This window comes from Hypomesus nipponensis, chromosome 11, assembly GCF_054491055.1.
Source record: "Hypomesus nipponensis isolate SF chromosome 11, ASM5449105v1, whole genome shotgun sequence".
In the NCBI taxonomy this organism is placed as follows: Eukaryota; Metazoa; Chordata; class Actinopteri; order Osmeriformes; family Osmeridae; genus Hypomesus; species Hypomesus nipponensis.
Window position 1 is genome coordinate 7355212 of NC_140371.1, and position 23988 is coordinate 7379199.

Below are 23988 nucleotides of genomic sequence, written 5' to 3' on the forward strand. Positions count from 1 at the left end.
CACATACAACCGTTTTTTTGCAAGCACTTTCTATTGAATAAATACGCTGTTATCCATATTAATGTGGCTTGCCACTTCCTTCATTTACTTCTGGAGCAATAAAGTATCAATCTAATCTTTCTATGAACCTGGTTAACACAAAATATCGTACACTGCTAATCGTCAGCTAACTAAATGGTAGGCGAATAGACAATCAAGCTTGATATGGTATAGTCATGAACTAGCACTGTTCAAAGATGTCCAACCTAAGTTCTCAATGTCTGCAGAAAAACACAAAAGAGCAGAAACCTGCTCTCGCAATGCAGTGTTAGGCTACTAATAAAATAATTGTGATAACTTTCATTTATCTTCACAGTTCCCACTTACTAGGGATAATTTTCCATAACAAATAACGCAATGCGCCCTCTACTTTTATGAGGTGACCTGACGCTCAGGTAATTGACCCTTTGGTGACACCATCTATATGGGTAACACCATTTTCATTATCTGGGAAATCATACCCTAATCTTTTGTTACATTTCCTTCTCATGTAATACACTTTCCCCTACATTCAGCCTAATAACATACTCCAAACTAACACAATGTACCATCATTAGGCTACAGTGTCTTGGTAAAGGGTGAAAAATACTAGATTTTAACTAAGCTTCCATTCAGGATTACGACTGCAGATGCATTGATTAAAGAGAAGTTTAAAGAATTATAATAGACATTTTTGTAAGTCCAACGGTAATATCTGTAGGTTGCCACCTACACTCAGAAGCCAATTGCTACTAAGAAACCCTTTTAAAATCAAACACTCTAAAAGTAAGGTTATACAATTTAATTTGATGTCTTTAATTAATTCAATTATGCCTTATGTGTCACAGTGTGTGGTGGGGTATGACCCAAACGCAGGAGAGTAGCCATACATTGCCTCAAACAAAGGGTTTATTCTTTTAAACGGGAAAAAGCCAGGGTCTGTAGAGGTGTTAGCACATTTGGCGCCCTAGGCAAGATTTTTCACCAGCACCCACTCTTATGCCGCCCTAGGCGGCTGCCCATGTCGCCTATAGAAAAGACCGGCACTGGACAGGGTACTCACATTAACAAGGGTAAGGACAAGACAAAGACTGGACACAAAACAGGAACCTAAAATACACAGAACCAAACAAGACACAGGTGGACAAGATATTACAAACAAGAACTGAAACCACTCAACGAGACACAGGTGAAGACAATGGCAGACACAAGGACACAGTAGGGCAGGACAAAACCAAAAACGGGGGCACGGCTGTGGCCGTGACATTATGCCTGCCCAAAGGTGGGTGACTGTATTATCCCAGACTTCATGTACTGTTTGAACTGTACATGGGTTGTGTGTATGGGCAGTCTCAGGGTTATGTCACAGGTGTTGGTCTCTGGAAACACCCTTGGTGCTGGGGGAGGACCAGGGGGACAGAAAGATAGTCAAAATATAGTATTTTCCTTAGAGTAGAGGTGCTAGACATGTCGTAAATGGATACAGGTCACTATACAAACGTTGAATGTATTCATTCACACAAGGTCGTAGCCTACACTAAACCTTTCAAAGTGCCAATACATACATCTGTATAAGCCCGGCATGAGGTGTGTAGCCAACCAGGGCTTGTTTAATGCTGTCATAACTGGATTCATAAGAAGATTAGATAAGAACTTCAGGAAGTGACAAGCCACGGTAATAAGAATAAACATGTATTTATTTAATAAAATGTGCTTACAAAGAAACCTTTGGTAAATTAGTAGTGTAGGGAATGGGTGTGGGATCAGTGCAAGTGTTGAGTGTAAAGAATCATTACAAACTAAAAAGCAAACAGTAATGATGTTCCTGCTTGTAATGGAGACCCAGCTTGTTAGGGCACAGCTTATTAAGGACCAAGGCACAGGTCACAGCTGTGCCCCTGCAGCAATCACAGCTCCTCTACCTGCCTACCAACCTGCAACAGAACCAAAGACACAGCAACAGAAGACAGAGAAAGGAGACCCAAACAGTGCACATAAAGGCAACAATCTGGTTTATATACTATCATCACAACAGGCATAGCCTCCCGGTCACTACAAGTCATTCAGGTAATGGTAATGTCCTATTGACTCATACAGCTGTGAACAGTATCCTTTCTGAAGTAGAGCCATGGCTAGTGTTTGATGACCATGGCAGTGTTTAACAGCATTCAACTCAAGTTAAAAGCACTAGGCCTACATCTTACACAGCAGAAAGACACATATTTATTTCAGGTCATCTACAAGTCCCAGTGTGCCATTACAATCATCCCTTGGCCCAGCAGCAGCTTGGTTTGGACTGGTTGCACAGTGAAACCCACCTGCAAGGTTGCTGCCATAAGTTGACCTGAAATGAGTTGGGCCTTTGGGACATTATAGATGATCTGTTAAGTATAAAGACAACAGTGTGTGAATGTGAAGGACAGCCGATGAACCTTTATTTATCTCACCGTGTGTATTTCACTTTTCTAAGTCTATACAAGAAAGATGACCGCTCAACAAATTGGCATCACAATATATTGGCACGAGAACCTATCACTTCATAACTGCTACCTCCAATCACTGTACATACTGTGGTTGAGACGACTTCGCATGCCAAGTCGGCGTTAATTACGCGTGGTTAACACACGGGGGCGTCTTAATACTTGCCCACTAGGCCTTCCATATGATTGGCTAGATAGACGGCACGCGTCGTTGACTGCATTGTTTTGAATTTTCAGTGAACGCTCAACAGCTGTTTAAGATGGAAGGAAAAGAGGAGAGATTGGCAGAGCAAGTTAGAACACATCCACACCTTTATAATGCCTGTCAAAATGAGCTACGACACTTTTTTTTCTTCGTCTTCGACCATTTCAAAAGTGTCGGCGACATAAGTATAAAATAGGCTTAAGTCTTTTAATGAGACGAGTTGACTGAATCGCTTGTCTTGTGTCTCCACTAATCAGCTAATACCAATCACCTGTGTAAGAGACAGGCGCTTGTTTGTGTGGTTGCCACGGTGATGGTGCAGCTATGGCTGCTAATGCGCTGAGGGCAGAGAATACCAGAAATTTAGCAAGAATCCACACCTCAAACAAGTTAACGTAGACCCAAATATATACATCCAATTCAAAAAATAATATATTTAATAAGATATTTTCCGAGACCCAAGACTCTGCCAAAACCAGAGATGTCCTTTTTATATCTGTGCGTTCAGAAATACGACTATAACGGCAGTTTATAAATCTTGTTATTTTTTGTTTTCTGTGACGAATTTGTCACCACATTTGCATTGGACTCAATGGGGCGAGAGTTGGACTTTGTCCGCTTTCGTGGGGCTCTGAACAAATGTGTAAGTCTTTTAGATTCCACAGACAACTGTCTACAACCAGCACAAAATTAGCTATCTATTGATCCAAAAACGAAGCATGAAGAGCGAAAATTGTGGCAATGGTGGCAAACTAGAAATATGTTTTCAACAACATCCGAAGCTCCCCTCTGCTCTAAGCGATTCAGTCTGCACTGTGGGCTTTCTCGTAAACACCCATGTAAATCTCAGAAACGGTTTGAAAAAGTCATGAAACATAATCAGTGATATAAAAAAAGAATAGAATAGATATCAAAAAGCTGAATTATATAAAAATAGTTTAGGGTTTTGTCAACGTTTTAAAGTTTAAATGGTGGCTCTAGCTGAAAGATTGAGGAAGAAGGAGAATTTGAAAGTTGAAGACGTTTTAAGATGTTTGAAAGGATTTGAAAGAAAACTCCATTGGAAACCCATGTTAAAAATACTATGAATATTGATTTATATTAATTCAACCATAAGAGGTACAAAGCTGAAAAGTCATAACGCCCATGGCCTGAAACTGCTGAATTTTTTGATAGCTGAACGGTTTTAATAGCTGAAGATTTGAAGGCGCTGAAAGGTGGCGCGGAAGAAATAGAAGAATTTGGACTAGAGAGGGTACAATTTCTGGGGAAATTGTAGGGTGTGCTTGCTTGCCGGTTGTCGGTTGCACAGGGGTCCGTTTTTTAATGACATTTTTACAACTGATATTTCTGTAGGCTATATTTTATATAAAAAAATGCATAGCCCACGTATTATCTATAAAGATTAAATAGATTTAAAAGCATATTTTTTTCTGCTCATTTACAACTCAAAATATTGAGAGTGAAGAGTAGGATGAAATAGTTGTCTTCTCATTTCCCCTGCAAGAGGGAGCAGCCTCATAGTTGAATCAAAACAAATACATTTGGCAGACCAGTGTAAAACTGGACCTAATCTCTATGATTTAAACATAATTTTAAGTGTTATTGTCAGGCATTTAGCCTACTCATGTTGCATTCATTCATTAATAAAGAACCCCCTTTGAAGCTTATTGTAACAACGACGTTACCGGGCACATAGCTATCTCAGATTGGATCGCGATTCACATAGTACCATCCGCTAACTGAAAAATATGCCCCCATAAACGTAAATAAGCTTGACATTTATTTAGGGGGAAATCCCTCATTCAAAAAGCTCAGTGGTAGCGATCATTGTCAGTAAAAACGCAAAATAGCCCTGTGTGGAGAAGCTGCCCTGGTAAATTGAAGTACTACTACAGTACAGTACTAGTACTTCGTCTTGGTAGCGATTGCGTTGGTTGAATTCGATTTAACGTTCCGTTGTACGGTTTAGGCTGAAATGCATTATTTTCATCAACAGATTGACAAGTTTTGACTGTGGCAATGGAGTTTAGGTTAGAAGTCACTAGTCAGATAATTTCACCAATTGAAAGACACTTTAAGTACTGTAAGGGTAGTGTCGATTATGAGCCGCCGTTTGACTTCCTGTAAACGGCTGTGCCTGTATGTTTTTGTTAGCTACTACAGTAGACTAGGCTACAGCGTTGCAGTGACTGTACACTGGTTTGAAACCACAGTTAATGATAATTTCACCCACACATCGTTTACTTGTAATTTAATGTCATAATAAATCCTACAACAAAAATGTATTTGTGAGAAATGTTTATTTAAACGATTGAAAACAGATGCTTCATAGACCGCTGTAGTATGTGTTGCCCGGGCAACAGAGGCTAATGTCATGATGCTAATGCTTCCGTGAAATAGTAGACTACTGTTTCCGAAAGTAGATGTACTTCCTTAATAATATTACCTTATATTGTACATTAATCATCACAATAGTGTGTCATATCACGAAGTAAAACGAGCAAATAGTTATCACCCAGGCGTCTTTGCTTGTGGCGTTTCTGCAGCTGCCTTGCAGTAAAGCAGTTAGCCTAGCCAATGCAATGGCCATCTCCCAGAAGTAAACGAGCTGCTAAACTAATGTTCTGCTAGAGATAGTCACGCGAGTTTTCGTGACGTTAGTGGCGTCAGTGACTGTGGCTAGCATGTTAGCCACTGTTAGCTTCACTTTTTGACACAAAAACGTAATTTCTACTTAAACCGTGCAACGGAACGTAAATCCCAATACAAGCAACTCAATGGCTACCAAGACGAAACGTTTGACACCTAGGTTGTCTATGTAGTCCAAATATTAACAAAGTTTTAGGGGGGCATAAAGAAATAATAACAATAATAATATATATGTGAGATAACAATGGTTGTGCCCTTGCCAAAGGCAAAGCACACCCAATAAAGATTCAAAAAACAATACTTGGAATGCTGAAGCAGCATTCCAACAATAAAGATTCAAAGAACAATACTCGGAATGCTGAAGCAGCATTCCAACAAAAACGGACCCTCTGTACAAAAAGTAGTGATGTTACGCTCGATACCGTGCTCACGAAGCGGTATTGACCTTTCGAAACAATTTGTACCGATACAAACGTGTCGAGCGTAGCTTCAAATGGCCAAAAACCACGTGATCAGAGTCGAAGTGTCGAAGTGACGTCCGAAGCATTGTCTTACAAGACATCAGACATCACTAATATTCGTAGGTTATAAAGAGGAGACATAGGCCTATTTAAGGACACTACATTCAATGACAGAACCAGAGATACAGATAGATTGCCAGAGCTAGATAGACAGAGATAGATACAAATAAGAGATAGTAGGTGTACACAAGCACATAGCTTACATCTTTCTCTAGTTTTACCAGCCTTCAAATGTGGCCGTCCCTTTCCCGGTTGCAAAAGCATGTTCCAAAACCTTAACCGCTAGCTTACATTATCATCTAGTAATATATTCTTTTAGCATATACTTCTACTAAAACGGGGTGAGGGGATGCGATCTCACTACATTTGAGTGAGGGGTTGCGCTTTTACCATGAGGCCATACTCAGTTGAAGAATATGTGTAATTAATGTTATAAGAACCTAAAAATAAATATCATAAACGTAAAGTAGCAAAGACGTTACGTTGTTTATAATACAACAAGATATATGATAACATATTTTTGACACTTGCAAATCGAAACATTTGTCACATAACCTTTATTTATCAAGTTGTCAATGACGATTATGAGACTGACGTCTCGAGGACTTGACGTCACTTGAGTCCTTCCATCGCTCGATACAGTCGACATACCATAAACTGACCAGCAGATGTCCCTATGGAGAAGATGTATCAAACGCTTCGAAAAAGCAATACTTTCTGAGACAATTGTGTCAAATAGCTCGTTGCTTTGAAAAGCTTTGTTTCCCCCATCACTAGAGAAAAGTAATAGCACACTAGAGCAGTTCAGACTCTCATTTACATTTAGTCCTTGTAAACTGGGCCTTTGGAACATTTCACTGCAGATTCTTAGCTGAAATAAACTATTCACTGCATGAGCATTAACTTTTCAAGAATCCAGCTGTTCTTATGAAATGTAACAGTCATTTAACTCATGGTTACAATGGTAAACCAACACAACAATGACAATTACCACGCAACAAAACACTACATTCTAAGCAGACACATTTAAAAAACGAAATTCATGAAGTTACATTTGTATTTCGAACAAACAGCAAACTTATCAGCAAATTTTAACACTATTTACCGCCTTGCATCATGGGAATTGACTAGCCAATGAGCCACACCATCTTCATTATTGGGGTGTGCTTGCCTTCAACGAGCACAAACCATTGTTATCTCACATATTTATTATTATTAATAATAATATTCTTTTTGCCCCCCAAAAACGTTGTCAATATTTGGACTACATACACAATGCCTGTCTCAAAATGTTTGTCTTGGTCTCGATTGAGTTGCTTGTATTGGGATTTACGTTCCGTTGCAGTTCACAATGTTTTGTGACAACAAAGTGCCTTTAGTCGACGAAGGGTAATCTGTGCTAGCTACGTCACCATGTCAACACAGGTTAGCAATGACGCATGGATACAACGTAGCACGCAAGTTGGAGCTTGGATTATGAGTGAAAAATACCACTCCCAAAAATTCTCAACCATTGGACTTTGTTGAGAAAGCGATTTCGATTGGAACTGCAATCTCGGATTTTTGAGTTAGGTCGTGAAAGTCTAAGTAATTTGAGCGAGTGCGGGTTGCCCCGTGAGACCGCCTAGTCTTTTAGGCAGCAGCCATGCTAGAAAGCGTCATAGTAGTACTGTATTTACGTAATTTTATAGTTCAATTTTACACGAAAAAACAGAAAGATGGAAATGTTATGACAATATGACTATTGTGAAGACAGCCAGGTGGTTAGGTTTTTATGTAGGTTGCTGTATAATCGTTGAGTTGTTAGCTACGTGAGAGGCCTGTCAGCCTCCATGGACGATTGCAGCAGCTGTTGTCGATCTGCGTCTGATGAGTATTTTCTTAATTTCGTACCAGGGTCAATTCTACATCCAAATGAAGAGCAGTGTTTTAAAGATATGGCGATTGAGAAGACAGCCAGCGGGTCAGTTTTTTTTGTGTGTGTGTGTAAACACACTTGGAATTTAAGTGAGATCGCGTCTTGTTCTGACGTTAGCCTCTTAGTCACAGACTCGGCTCGCCCACTGGCAGTGTGTAGTAGTAGGTTACAGTACTGTCTTCAATGCCACTGCTATTGCTAAACTTTATTAGCTCTGTCTTATTACACGGCTGTTCTTAATGCTGTAGAATGCTCCATTCACTTGAATGCGGCTTCCCAACGTTTTGCGGTGAACAACGTTCTCATATTTGACCGTTGCTATGCATATTTGACCGCTGTCAAGGGTAGTGGCCTTTTTGCCTCGGATTCATGTCTTTCGTAGCACTCCGCAAGTAATCCGGTAACTTTTCAACCCCAGCGTGTTGCTTAGCGACGTCAACTGATTTGAAGCCTAAAGAATGTTCAAAGTCTATGAAGTTCAACGTCTTTGGCGAACTATTTCTCTGCTGATCAACAATACGAATGGTAACAAATACATTTTAAAAGACACACTGTGTTAAGTTATTTTTGTTGGCAAGTAGACGTGTAATAAGCGGGATAATGTATAGAACGCAGTAAAGCGTGCTTGATGCTGCCAGTACACACTCTCATTATTGGTGAAATAAGCCCCTTCAGCTTCGCGTCGCATTATCCCTTACAAAAGAAACGTTCTAATTTCCTGCGCTTTCAAACAATCAGTGGAGTGTGGATAGCAACGGCATCCAGCTTGCCTCTAGCAAACTGCTTTTGAATTAGCCATGTCCCCCTAAATTAATATCAAACTTATTTACGTTTTGGGGGGCTTATTTTCATTTGAAGTTTTAAACTTCAACAGAGGACCCGCCGAGGAAGTTAACGTTTGTCAATGGAGCGATCCCAGACCCTCTGTACAAATGAAATGTACGAGGATCTGGTTAGGACCAGGCTAGCAAAGAACTGCCCACAATTTGAAAATTAAAATGCATTCTGAGCGGCGCAGCAGAGTGACGTCAGTAGCTGCTCTTCTTCAGCTCCCTGCCTATGCTCCCTGCTGACCAAGCTACCCATCTTGTTCGGTAGGGGGCGGTGTGCACATCTGCATTGCATTACATCAGAATCAGAAAAGGTTTTATTCTCCATGAAAGTTTGCTCAGACAAGGAATTTACTTTGGCGGAAGGCATACATTAAACATATAGGTATCTTAAAACTTAAATATGTGGACTAACTATACAAAATGAGCAAAGTCTAGCTAATAGTAAGGGGATTTAGAATAAAAAAAAATATATAAAGTAGCCATAATTTACAATCACAGATTATGGCGCTTCCTCAAATTGTGCAAACACTGTTGGAATTAGCTGAGCAGGTAGAATCTAATAATATATCTGATTCTGATGCCCGTGACTGAGTAGAACAAGTCATAGAGAGCTTGGCTGCATACTCTGCCGTCACAGATTTACACATTAATGAGGTTGCCATAGTTTGAGGCTGTGGAGCCTAAACCATCAACATCCCGTTCGAGTCCATTGAAAGCTATTTATTAAATGGTTAAAAAATAAAGGTAATAGCGGAGCTGTTCAGCGTATGCCACCGCCCCGTACCGAACAAGATGGGTAGCTCGGTCAGCAGGGAGCTGAAGAAGAAGAGCGGCTACTGACGTCACTCTGCTGCGCCGCTCAGAATGCATTTTTATTTTCAAATTGTGGGCAGTTCTTTGCGGGCAGAACACGAAAATGAAAATGCAATGTTGGCATGGTTCAAAGGGGGTTCCTTGTTTCAAAGGGTGTTCTTAATGAATGATGCAATATGAGTAGGCTAAATGCTTGAAAACATCACTCGAAGGGAAAACGGACCCAACTGCAACTGAAGCAAGCAAGCACACCCTACAATTTCCCCAGAAATTGTAACCTCTCTAGTTTCACGTTGTTTTTCGTTCTTCAGTCAGTTTGACAGTATAACCTTCAAATGCATAATGCAACCCTTCTGTCTGCTTCTTTCGCAAGTACATTTTTCATTTTTTTCCATTAATACTCCAATTAATAATTAAAAGTATAAGATTATAGGGCTTCAGAATGTTTTGGAAGTAATTAAGGTTACAGCTTCAATACCAAAAAAGATTCAATTGTAATGCATAATAGATTTTCATAGACATTATAATTAGAATGAGATGGATCAAAAAAAAATTACTTGTAATGTACTTAAAAATGATTTGGACTGTTTTTGCTGTATAATAATAGAAAACGTACATCCTACTCCAGACTTCTTAAAAGTATATCAAAAGTGAACTATTTTCGAAGCATACTTACATGTTTATCAAAAGTGAACTATTTTCTAAGCATACTTCTTAAAAGTATATAAATAGTGGACTAAGTATTCTATCCATATTTTAGTATACTTTAATATACTTCTGTTTTGTAAGGGATATCTGAACTATGAAAAATAAACCGTCGTTGGCAGAGTTTGCATTCAACGTTTTTCGAGTTACCTTGTACTTTGTAAATGTAAATGTACTTTAATGAAATGCTGCCATACGACAGATTTCTTTGCCATTTTGACTAATAACATCGAAAAAGTAGGTTATTGCAGAGTATGTAGTTCTGCAGCCAATTGTGCTCGTGCCGTGTGCAAAATACCAAAACAAAGCGCAGATTAACAAAAGGGAAAATAGTAACACCTTTTATTTTAAATTATTATTGAGTTGCTTTATTTGTCTTAAATAATATAACCTACAATTTCTGTACAACATTTTGTTAATTCAGCAATGATGACTCAAGCGGAAATCAGATCTCACACTGCCATACGGCAGCTCGACTAAAAGAATCTTAGTCGACCAAGAGCATATCGACCAGAAAATCGACTAGTCGACAGAGTGCGGACAGCCCTACAGTTGTATGTTATATATTTTTGTCATTGTATGTCATTTAATGTATATACTATTATAAAATCACTGTCTAATCGCAGTTGATGAAGAAAGTGTTTTGTCCATCTCTTCATAAACGGAGTGACTAAGTTCAGTTGAGTTCTGGATTTTAATAAGTATTTATCAATCGGCAGATTGGGAGAGAAAACCAGACCTCTGACAATAAATGACAACACAACACCAGGCTTAGGTCTCAATCAAGTCTCTCTCCGCTCTGAAGGCCGGAGGACCATCTTTCATAGGGCACAAGAATGTAAACATAGATAGTGACAGTCAGGCAGTAATGACGTTACAACAGTCTCAGAGAAAGAGATTAACAGCTCCCAACACATGACCACTCAAACTACAGAGTTCATAGTTGGAGCTCTCCTTGTAGTCATGACAAGGACCATTTAGCCAGTACTTTCTCCTGATCTCAAACATCTATTAACCCTGACACATAGACACAATCTACTCTTATTAATAGCAAGCTTACATGAGAACATACTAACTAGTATCCAATGACTAGTTCTCTTGATTAGTGAATAATGTAAGCACACAGGAAATCTAAATTTCTTCCACACAGTTCAGTTCCACTTTAAGCCCTGAATGTTCAACGTATGGCTCGGTCCCTGGTGGGGGGTGGGCTAGTTTGGGCCATTACACTCCCGTGCTGAAAATGTGTCTTAAATTTCTTAAAGCCATTCACATATAGGGATTCCCATGTACCGTTTACCCATGCCACCCTGCCAAGACCTCTTGCCACCCCATGTATAATGTTCTAGATCCGCCACTGGGTGACGGGGTGCTTTGGCAGGAAAGACAAGTAGAGCTCTGGGCTGCGTTTCCCGATAATGATGGATCGTAGCAAAGATTGAGCAAAAAAACAAAACTATCGATATTTCTTACGTGCGTTTCCCAAATATCTATAATATGCTCGTAAGGAGTAGGCTAATCTATGCACTTTCAAGAGCAATCAAGAGCACACATTTTCAAGAGACACTTTAGCTACAATATCTTTGGGAACGGCCCGTAAAACTATTCATTGTACGATGGATTCTACGATCAACTTAGGCTTAAGACGCTTTCGGAAACGCAGCCCTGTTCTAGTTCTAGTTCTCCCTCTTCTACCCTACCACACCCACATGTTACAATTTCTCAGTGTTTTCATAAAATATCATAGCACGATTCTGATGACTGTCATCAGACTGTCAAACTGCATCTGTGTTTCAGTTCGGGATCGATTGCGTTCCAAAATGGAGAGGGACATCCTGGCAGAAGTCAACCACCCTTTTATAGTCAAACTGCATTATGGTGAGAATCAATTCATTATAAGATTGTGAGCAATGTAAACTTGGACATTGCTTTGTGCCATGTGTCTGTGTGTGCATCAGCATTCCAGACGGAGGGAAAGCTGTATCTAATCTTGGACTTCCTGAGAGGAGGAGACCTCTTCACACGCCTATCTAAAGAGGTCAGCACATAACCATGACGACACAATTCTGATTCACCCACCCAATCGTGACTAATTTCCCTATCAACACCTCTTAACTGCCATCTTTCTGTGCAGTTGTTTATACCCTCAGTTCAGAAATGGTTAAGACTACCAACTGTGTTCCTCATAAGACAACTTGTTGTCTGTCCTGTCTTCATTATTGTAACTCTTGGAGTCAGCCAGTCATCCCTTCCTTGCCTGTAGCTAGTCCAAACTGCAGACTGCACCTGCACCAGAAAGGGGGACTATTATTTGTCCTGTTATAGTCCACTAAACCCATCAGGGTTCGAATCTGACATCATGAAGAAGTCGATGGTCCAGTAAATAATCCAAGGCAAACGGAAAAAAATCCCAAAACAGTGAGCAAAGTGAGAGTCACGCACAATGGTAGCATGGATGAACTAAGGCAGGGAGAGCAAACATATGGCATGCAGCAGTGCAATACGCTAGTGGAGAAGTCTTTTCACTGGCCTATTGGATAGAAGTGAGCGGCTGGTCGAACAGCTGAAACCCTGATGAGCCCAGGCGTTGATGTAGAGGAAAAGGGGAGAGCAAAGGGGAGAGCACGCATAGCGGGCAGAGTATGTAGTGGTAGAATGGTTATTTACCACCCAAACCTACAGTGTTTGGTCTTCCTGACTGAACTTGTGCCATTAGGTTTAGGCTGTTTAAGAGCTTTGAATCCCAAGCAACCCAACCAGTGGTGAGTACATGATGTTTGAAGTACAGTGCAATCTTAAGGTTAGATAGCTGTGACAGGCTCCCAATCAGTGTGATGAAAAATCCCCGTTGCTGTTTAGGTGGTCTTTTATTTTTATTTTTTCACAGAATGCAACTTCCCACATGAAACATCGTTTTTCATGTATCACTTTATTAAATACTTGTTTATACATTGGCTCTATAAATCAGTGCGATTGATTGTCTTCCGAGGTGTATCCTATATAATATATAATATAATGCTGTAGTAGACAGACCTGATGGAATGTAGTTGGTTTGGGATTTGAATATACAGTCATGATTGACCCGTGTCAAATTGTAGATGTTGGGTTACTTAGCTGGAGGCTGAGATACAATAAAAATGTTCGGCCTGATTCATGCATAACAGGTACACCTTTTAATGCACCATGCAAGGACATATTTTCCTTACTGTATTGTGAGAGAATATATCCAGTAATTCAAATTTTAAAATGTAACCTGATTGACAGTAATGGAGTGAATGCAGTGTCAGCTGTAATTGTGTAGCTTTTTTTGACTGCTTGTATTATTAAGTCTTATTTTATGTACATGGAATGTGGAATACATATAATTCTTAGGTTAAATAGTTCTAGTTAGGTGCTGCATGTTCTGTTTTGTTGTTTTCTGATTTAAAAACGTTTATTAAATGTGTTTCATAAATCGAGAACTGTTACTGTATTGCAGTAGGTAACCAGCCTATTGGTGCTGATGAACTGTAGGTGAGTGCAGCATTCAGATCTTGTTTCCAGTTCCTTCACAACTCTTATTTATCATGAGTGTAAACACTGGCTCTTGAAACCCCTGTGGTTGCTCTGAAAGACCAGGGATTGGAAAAAAGCATGTGATACATGAGTAACAGTAAATAAGTTTAGTACTTCCACCCACCTTGCCACTCACTCTATCCATTGTCCTTCAGGCCGTCCATTCAACCATTTATCCGTCCATCTTTCATCTATTCGGCTATTCACCCGCAAAAGCCAGGAAGTACTCTGCGTACATACGTTGACAGTCTGAAATATTAATTAATGAGTGTTGGGGGTTCACATGAGATCTCTCATATGGAACAGCAACTTTATGTCTACGTGCCAACTTACTCTCTCTGCTTACGCTCCCTTTTTCTTTTTCCTTATGAGCACTCCTCTAGCCTCTTCCCGCCAGTCTCTTTTCAGTGTCATTGTACAATGTCCTTTTGCAGCATTCATTATTGAGGCCTAACTATTTGTTTGTCTCTCTTCGCCTTCCAGGTAATGTTCACAGAGGAGGATGTTAAGTTTTACCTGGCTGAGCTGGCTCTTGCCCTGGACCATCTTCACAGCCTGGGAATCATCTACAGAGACCTCAAACCAGAGAAGTAAGGCACACACAGGCACACTAACCACCTTCTACCACCAGCCTGTCCCCATCTCCCTATTTTCAACTGTAATCTTTGCAAATTTCCAACTGGAGTTGTGGGCCATCTACACCTAGTCCACAAACTCAAAAAATCCTCCTCCATCTGACATTCTGTATTATAACCCTTTGAATTATATACAAATGTTGGGTAACTTCTATGTTCACAGCATTCTTCTAGATGAGGAAGGTCATATAAAAATAACAGGTGAGGATCTGTTTCCCCCTCCCCCCTATGGGCATTAGTGCTCATTGTGGTGACTCCCTGAGTTTTCCATGTTTCTGTGTTTTTCTACCTTGCAGATTTTGGTCTGAGTAAGGAGGCCATACAGCATGACAAAAGAACCTACTCTTTCTGTGGTACCATTGAATACATGGCTCCAGAGGTGGTCAACAGGCGAGGACACACCCAGAGTGCTGACTGGTGGTCATTTGGTGTATTAATGGTGTGTCTCCACTCTCCACCTCCCTTTTTATCTGTGGTATTCTTAATTGTACCAGACAGGACAGGTCTAGTTTTATTAGACAATCTACCTGTCTATAAACTCGAATTTCCACTAGTAGAAGAAGTTGGGGGATGGAGGACAGAAGAGAGCAAAGAGGTGGTAAGAGGGGAATGGTTGGATGACACAAAGGAATGATGTCTCCAATCAGGATAATAAGGGCATCCTTGCTATAGTTAAGGATTTTGATTAACTGAATCTACAATGAAATAGACACAATTTACTCTTCATACACTGTACATTACTGCTGTTATAGAGGATTTGGCCCATCTCCAGCCATGCAGTGTTGAAGAGTTCCAATTTGTGAATTTCTTTCACTGTGACAGTATACACACTCACATAGATCAACAGTTGCATAATAGGAAACATAAGGACAGGTCATACTGGCACATTATTGCACTATTTTAATATAGAGACCTGCTCCAATTAATTCCAATTTAAATCTAAAGAAAAAGACAGGGATGAAGAGGAATGACGACAGAAAATAATAGTGTTAGATCAAGAAAAAAATATTCTTTAGTCAGCAATTTGTGTGGTTAATCTACATTGTTTACTTAATAAGTGGGACATATCAGCTCTGTAATTGTTTCAGTTTTTTGTTTGCCTGTATGTCAGTTTGAGATGTTGACAGGGTCACTACCTTTCCAAGGGAAGGACCGTAAAGAGACAATGGCTCTAATTCTGAAGTAAGATCAAAGACACTTATACGTTCCTATGTTTCTGTGTTTGAAATGTCCGTTAAGATACTTGCTTAAGATCTTTGTTTTTTTGTTGCAGGGCAAAGTTGGGCATGCCTCAGTTCCTCAGCCCTGAGGTACAGAGTTTATTACGAGCACTGTTCAAAAGAAATCCTACTAACAGATTAGGTACAGTATATGGCAGTTTATGTTACGAATATGTGTGTGTTGTGTATATCAATCTGTCTTGCTTCAGTATTGCAGCAGGACATGAGGGCTGAGCAGGTAGGATTATGGGTAATCCTTCCTTTTACAGTCCCGTAAGTACTAGGTATTTACCAAGAAAGTAAAGGGTATGTTTTGTGTTTTTTTGGGTATTACCGATTGGTACCAAGGTGGTAAATACTTAGATAATTTGAAGTATTTACCCATTAACTAAATACTAATGTGCTGGTCATTACTGGGTATTAGGAATGGGCATAATTAATCGATGATCGATTATTGATCATTAAGAATTTCGTTGATGACATTATTTGTTCATCGATAAAACTAATGCATGTTCCGTTGCGCAGTTTGAGTCTTGAAGGAATGCAATGGATTTTGCTATGTGGCAGGATCTAAACATTTTACCAAACAAAGCAAACCTTTGGAAAAAAAAACGCCACAAGCCTACTCAGTTACCGGCGAGTTTCCATGTATTTCAAAAGTAAACATGAAGAGGTCACGGCAAAGTGTAGCGTGAGACCATTTTGACTTAAAAATTACTTTGTTCATTTCCAACACTGCAAAGCTGAGTATAAATACAACTCCTCCATGACTCAAAAGATGTAGCTAGGCCTACCACTTGAAGAACGTACATCCAACCCTGGTTATTGGCGGTGCAGCTGCTCTCGTTGTTAGCACGGAGGAGCTGCGATGCACAACGAGCAGAGAAAATTACCCAACGGATCTGCAAGTCCATTGAGATGGATATGCTACCCTTAAGTATTATTGAGGGCGAAGGTTTTTATGAAGCTTTGTTAATTAGCCGGAAAAAACGAGGGTCAGTTGTGTTTGAGCACCGGCTTCTAGCTGTCGGCTCCGCTTCTAGGAGTTACAGAAATAGCTGTTCTTCTTGTAATACAAATCTCAATGCGGAAACACGTTGTGTTTTTTCTATTTTCACTGCATTTTGATATAGCCTATAAATAGTGAATATTAAAATAAAAATGTTAATGATTAATCCAAAATCGATCGCTAATTCTCCCGACGATCGATTAAGACAATTTAATCGAATGCCCATCCCTACTGGGTATGTTTTCTGTATTATTGGGTATGACTGGTTGGTACCAGGGTGGTAAATACAGAGATAATTCGAAGTATTTATCCATTAACTATTTACTAACGTGCTGGTTATTACTGGGTAATTTTCACTGGTCCTAATTAGGTAAAGACTCAAATAATACTATTTAAATACCGCTTGTAGTAAGTTGGTAACTACGGGATATATGGTAAATTATAATGTGTTGTTGGGTAAATACCACTGCTACTAAGTAGGTAAAGACGGCCAAACTCCATCAGAATTATGAACAAAATACTCGACTATTACCCTGCAGTTACCTTTATGTCGGTAACAGTCCACATCTAATGACAATATAAGATAGTACTTTCCAGTAAAATACCTTTTCAGATACATTTATCAATGATGGCCTCATTTACTTGGCTGGTATACCTACCTCCGCGGGACGAGTTTTCCTCTACTATCATGGTAAATCTACTTGGATCCCGGGTTTGTTCTTGCGCATGTTTGGACTATTTACTCAGTAAGTAGTCTGAAACTGGACTGTAAAAGGAAGCCGTGTTTGTTTCCATGGTGTTACTGGGCTCTTACCATATTCTTTGTAAACGAATACCACTTTGTCAATGATACCCTTGGTATGAACTTGTAATATAAGTTCCAAGGCGAGACCAGGTAAAACATGGCTATGTACTCAGTAAGTAAGCTGAAACTGGACTGTAAAAGGAAGCCGTGTTTGTTTCCTGGTGTTCCTGTTGTTACCAGGCTCTTACCATATCCTTTCAAACTGTTCATTCCCTTTTCCATGCAATAAACACAAACTTGGATTATGTTACTAAGAAAAACATGACACTACTATAATGAACACATTATAATTTACCATATATACATCCCGTAGTTACCAACTTACTACCAGCGGTATTTAAATAGTAATATTTATAAGTTTCCAGGTAAATACTAAGTTTTGTCTTCTGTCTTTACCTAATTAGGACCAGTGAACATACCCAGTAATAACCAGCATGTTAGTAAATAGATAAATACTTTGAATTATCTCTGTATTTACCACCCTGGTACCAATCAGTCATACCCAATAATACAGAAAACATATCCAATAATGACCAGCATGTTAGTATTTAGTTAATGGGTAAATACTTCAAATTATCTAGGTATTTACCACCTTGGTACCAATCGGTAATACCCAATAAAACACAAAACGTACCCTTTACTTTCATGGTAAATACCCAGTACTTAAGGGACTGTAAAAGGAAGGGTTACCGGATTATGGTTAGCCAGACAGAAGGGTAAATATAAATAGTTCTATAAATCACTTCATACATGATTTATCACCTGCTGATGTGATGTATCATTGCGTTGCTTATCAGTATTATTTCCTACCTGACTTGCTCAACCCGGGACGAGGGTCTTCTGACTCAGGCATGCTACAACCACCTTTCATAAACACAGATTTAGCCAGCTACAACACAGAAAAGCTAGCAATTCTATTGCACGGGTGTGCGGTATTTATACTGAGGAGAGAGGTTAAAGGCTGAATTATACTACTTCGACTCTGTTACGGACAGACGGACGGAGTCGGACGGATTCGTTGAATTTATAGTACTCCGAAGGCTGTGGGTGCTGAAAAGAATTCACTGCCAGAAAAGTAGGTGGAGCAACATTTTTGAAGCCTGCCACATGACGTCTTTGTGTGTGGAACCAATTGCGGACTAATCACAGCCAAGGGGTATCCGTAAAATGACGGACTAGTGGACAGAAAGTCAGGAAAATCAGGAGGTGGACCTCTCCGAGGGACTTGGCGTTCCACATCGGAGAGGGTGTTCCCTGTGTCCGTCTCCTTGAAAATGGAGTAGTTTATTTTGGCCTTAACTCGGTTACACTCATCCCCCTAAACTCACTTCCACATTCTACAATAATCAGTGTGTGCGTGTGTTAGGAGCTGGACCGGATGGGGTAGAGGAGATCAAGAGACATGATTTCTTTGCACCTGTAGACTGGAATGTAAGTACAAACCTGCTTGGGTACAAACCTCACTCTCCTTTTTGCTCACTCCACTCAATCTCCATCTCTACTCCCTGCCCTCTATCTTGTCCCCTACCTGAAAGGCAAACGTTGCCATGTGTAAAATATATATTTGATTTCAACAGGATGTTCTCTAGAATAGAGAGAACATTCTCCTTCTCTCTCCATGTCTTTCTCTGCTGGCTGGCGGGCAGGTGGGAGGGAGGGAGGGAGACAGACCGGCAACAGGCAGAAAAACTTAAAAATGAAGAGCTGTTTCTCATTTTCTGTAGATACTTGTCTTTTACTTATAGCACCTACTGTTAAGTTGAACCTAGATGTGTTTTTAATCTTGATATACACACACTTGCTGTCTACTCGATATTTTCCTACTCCCTTATTCCTTGTGTTTTGCCAATAAAAACCAAGGTAGCGATGATTGCACCTGCAATCTTGGACCTGAGTTGAGTGAATGATCACAGCCCTTCTGAGCTCCTCCTGTGTTGTTCTTGTTCTGTAGAAGCTATACAGGAGAGAAATTAAGCCTCCATTCAAACCAGCTGTAGGACGGCCTGAGGACACGTTCCACTTTGATCCTGAGTTCACTTCTCAAACTCCCACAGGTCTGAATCCAAAGACACAATCACACATAATGTCAATACCAGCTCTTCTCTCATCTGATCAGCTGTCAACACAATGCTGTATTTCAGTCACCTATTACAACACAACAGTGTTATACAGTGTTATACAGCCGTCCATCGGACAGTTAATTGGATCACAGCAGTATTTGAAAAGATATACAGTTGATTAGTGTATTGGTTGATACCAATCCTGCTGCCTTCCAACATATGGCTGCCATCCAATCAACTGTCTGATGGAGGACTCGTCTGCAACCTCAGTGTCCTAGATATCCTAATGGCTTGAGTGTGACTAAAAAGTAGGACTGATGTCTGTTCTTCCCCTGCATCCCCAGACTCCCCAGGAGTCCCCCCCAGTGCAAACACCCACCAGCTCTTCAGGGGTTTCAGTTTTGTTGCCACCAGTCTGGGACAGGAACAGTCCATTGCCGGATTTCGACCAAACATTGTCAACCCCATTGTACAGGTAATGCCTCCTAGTCTCAGCTCTAAATCTGTCTTCAGCTCTGAGCCGCTCCAGTTATGTAACTATCTGAGGGTATCCTGTTATCTGCCTCATACTTCACTGAGCCATGTGCAGATCCATTGTCCCTCAGACCAGACTATCAACAAACAGACAAATGCTGTAAACAGACATGGCTTCAACTCACCTAGCAGACCATCTTTGTCTATCTGGTCATCCATAACTTTGGATTTAGGATGGATTAGAACATGGGGCTCCCCAGTGGCTCACCAAACTAATGCATACACTATTTAGGCTGAACCCAAGTGGTGGCTTGGGTTCAAATCTGGCCCAAGCCCTTTACCGCACCTCATCCCCTTCTGACACCAGAACTGTTTTGGAATTTTTACCTCTAACTGTATGATAAAAGTCGAGATTCCTGATTTCACCAATTATTTATTAACACCAATGGTAACAAAGATATTTGTGATCCGTCTAACAAAGGGCAACACGCTAGTCGACATGCCTTTTGAGTTTTATGCAGGACAGTCCTAACATCTGTTGATCCTATCAGTATACATTTACATTTAGCAGACACTCTTATCCAGAGCGACTTACAGTAAGTACAAGGACATTCTCCCCGAGGCAAGTAGAGTGAAGTGCCTTGCCCAAGGACACAACTTAATATGGCACAGCCGGGAAGTGAACCAACAACCTTCGGATTAATAGCCCGACTCCCTAACCACTCAGCCATCTGACCCCCCTTGTATACACGGCTGTCACAAGTCCTCCCTATGATCAACCTAATCAATAGTAAGGCTCCATCCTGACTTACAGGATAAAGGACACACCTATTGTTTCTAAAACAAATCAGAATCTATTGTTTCTTACATTCCACAAGATTTCCCCTTAGCAGTTAAGATCACACCATTAACCTATAAACCCTTAGGATTATTTTCCTTTCTCAGCCATGGTTATGGCTAATTCACTCAGTCAGTCTGTTTCACAAGCAACTGATAAACATTCTCTATTGATCAGTTAACACTTTACAACCCAGGGAAAGGGAGGCAGATTGACTCACAGTATGTAAACTGACCCCAGAGGCTACAATATCAACTTAGGAGCATGGAAAGCCCTGCTGAAAGTGACTCAGTTGTCACCTACTTCAGAAGTGTATTTCTATAAACAATAATTGCCAAATCAAGTCAACTAGCTCAAAGTTTTCACCGCCTTAGTTTGAGCGATACGTACAAGGAGAACCAGCAGCTTTAAATGCAAATTATAGTTTTTCGTATCTAAATAGTAAGATAAACAATACATAATTATAATGAAACGATCAATACAAAACATATCTTTGGACCTATCGTTAAAGGGGCAATTGATTGCAAAACCAATTTTTTGAATAACGACAGTTCGGTGGATAAAATGAACATACAGTAAATATCAAAGTCCATTGACACCTCTTTCCTATTCAAATCTCAAAAAGAAAAAATGTGGTTGTAAAACGCTAGCTTTTCAACAAAGCCACCGGTCCTACGTAGGTCCGGGGACCGCCCCTTTTGGCTCTGGTCTGTATCTTTGTCACGCCCCAGAATTTACATCCAGACCAGCCCGAGGTAGCGTCTATCTCCGATACTAGTTTAGCTGCGCGTTGCTCTGTGTAGGCTACTTATAAGGAATTACAAAGAAGAACGTTTTGAATTTTAACAAGGATATTGAAAATGGACCACGGTCGTAAATGCTGTGTTCCAGGCTGTACAGGGAAGGCTAACACTCACAGTCTTCCAAAGGAGCCAAACATTCAACAGGCATGGCTGCTGTTGTCTATGATAAGATCCCGGCGAAGTTCGACACTCAATCATTCATTTGCTCTGAACATTTCACCCAAGACAGTTTTGACAACCTTGGACAATTTCGAGCAGGATTTGCTAGGAAGCTGAACCTGGAAAGAGATGCTGTTCCGACCGTATGCTCATTGCAACTACAAGCTATAAGGACAGTATGATGTTGTGCTAACAGTTATTAGCAATGCTAACGTTACCTGTATATAGCATACCAGGTAGAATGCTAAATATGTTTTCTACACAAATCAAATGACTCTAGCTAGACTAGCTGTAATCGGCATTAGAAGGGAAGCTTCCGAAAAATAGCCAGAAAACGAACAGCAGTCTGGCTTATTGCTAACGCTGTCTAGATAATCTATTTAAAAGAACTGGAAAAAGGCAGGTGCTAGATACAGGATACGTTAGCATTGCTAGTAACTGTTACTAGTAGTAACACCTAGACTGTAGGCATGTAAACAAGTTTAGCCTGCTAACGCAAGAGCATAGGTAGAATGTGTGATAATTTAGCCTAGTTTATTGCCAATAGGGCTAATGTTGATTCATGTTCCTGACTGTGTTTCATTCAAATAAATATCCTGTGTAATGTTAATCTACAATTCACGATGCTTGTTTGTCCAGATCTTTGTCATGTTATTTTTGAGCAAGATATCTAGACCTAGCTAGCTAACTGAAGCCGAGTAGAATCACAATATGGTTTGGTTGCTAAGCTGTAGCCTAAAGTTCTACCCACCTAAGCCAATCCAGTTTGCTTCAACAACAGAAGTGGAAACAAGTAATGTTATCATTTCAAATGATATATAGTCAAACTGTTGAAAACCGTGTTGTGTAGACACAATAGATTTATTTGCACGTTTTTATTTCAAGTCTCCAACTTCGATGTTTCAGCGAGTGCTGCTGTTGGCCATGTTGCGTTTTTGCTCCCCAGCTTCACTCGTTGAAAACCACCCAATCAGCGAGCAGCTTATCTAAATATTAATGAGTATACCATAAAAGGAGAAAAGCTAGTGTTTTTTCCCGGGAACATTTCAGAGAATCTGTCAGGGAACATAGAACAGCACCCGGGCCATTTTCAACCCAACCAATGTTACATACTCTATTCGGAGACCTTAAGGAACAGTGTGAAATACCCCAAAAAAACAGTCAATTGCCCCTTTAATGAAGGTAATCACAATTAATCAGAGCATGTAAGCGGAGTGGAGCGGTGAGAATCTCCGCTCCTCGCTCACAGAGTTGTTAACCCCCCCCGCTCAAACCCGCTCCGCTCATTATCGCTCAGCGCTCAACGCAGATTGCATCCCGCTCCACTCAAATCGCCCTAGCGCTCGTTCCAAAAAAAGAAACAAATCTGCATGTATTTAACTTTTAGCTTAAACCACAGCCCAAAGAACTTTAGCAATGAAAATTTTTCAAATTGAAATTATTTATTTCAAATTACAAATTAGGCCTGCGTAAAAAGGAATACAACACAAAAAGTTCTGTAAAATTAAATCAATGGGCCTACTTGGCTGGCTAGTGAGGCTACACATCAAAGTTTTTAAAGTAATTTAAGTATTAGCCCAAAATCTTTAGGCCTATAGGCTAACCAGTCCCCCCAGGATTTCGTGGGCCTTTTTTGTGATAGTTGCGGGCCAGAATTCCAGATTTTGCTGGAGTTTTTCCAAAAAGTTGTGATGTGATTGTGTTTTTTAGGTTTTTGTTGCGATGAAATTGCAGGAGCAAGTAAAAGTTGCAATAAAAAGTTGCGAATTTTCCTCTTTGTAATTTTAATTGAGTTATTGGTTGAAAAATAAGTAATTAACAAACATTCTGAGAACAAATTACCTTACCAACATGCTAATTTTCATCATATTCATTTTTTTATCCTTATCCAACCAAGATTTACATTTGCATTGAAGCGAGGAATCTCCCTTTTTTTTACAAAAAATATTTTAATCTCTATCTCTATCTATACTGTCAGAGGTGTGTTTTTCGCCTGGAAGTCTCTAGAAATCTGGCACCTTATTGAACAAAATTATAAAGAGTGAAAGAGTTCACAGACACCAGAATGAACGTGTTCACAGTACCGTTCATCAGGCAATAATGTAGTACGTTCCGTTCACGTTCATCAAAATTATGAATGAGTTAATGAACTTTCGTTCAATGAACACATTCAGGCGCAACACTGGATTTAACCCCTAGTGGAGAGAGTTGTGGGAGACGACGATGATTGGTCAAAGTTGCTGGAAAATTGCGGTGATTGGTTAAAACTGGAACATCGCGCTGAA

At 40.1% G+C, this 23988-nt stretch overlaps 1 protein-coding gene across 4 annotated transcripts in view; it reads left to right on the top strand.

The window, feature by feature from the left end:
• Positions 1-23988, top strand: part of rps6ka2 (ribosomal protein S6 kinase, polypeptide 2) — a 254687-nt gene that overhangs the window by 203449 nt on the left and 27250 nt on the right. For all 4 annotated transcript variants that reach the window (XR_014724671.1, XM_084667191.1, XM_084667190.1 and 1 more), the window contains 10 exons: positions 11943-12023; positions 12104-12183; positions 14184-14290; positions 14499-14536; positions 14632-14774; positions 15447-15517; positions 15609-15697; positions 18736-18800; positions 19321-19423; positions 19774-19904. Coding sequence is in view for 3 of the 4 variants with exons in the window: in XM_084667191.1 (XP_084523317.1) it covers positions 11943-12023; positions 12104-12183; positions 14184-14290; positions 14499-14536; positions 14632-14774; positions 15447-15517; positions 15609-15697; positions 18736-18800; positions 19321-19423; positions 19774-19904 (908 nt within the window). In the remaining variant the exon portion in view is untranslated. The remainder of the gene's footprint in view (positions 1-11942; positions 12024-12103; positions 12184-14183; positions 14291-14498; positions 14537-14631; positions 14775-15446; positions 15518-15608; positions 15698-18735; positions 18801-19320; positions 19424-19773; positions 19905-23988) is intronic.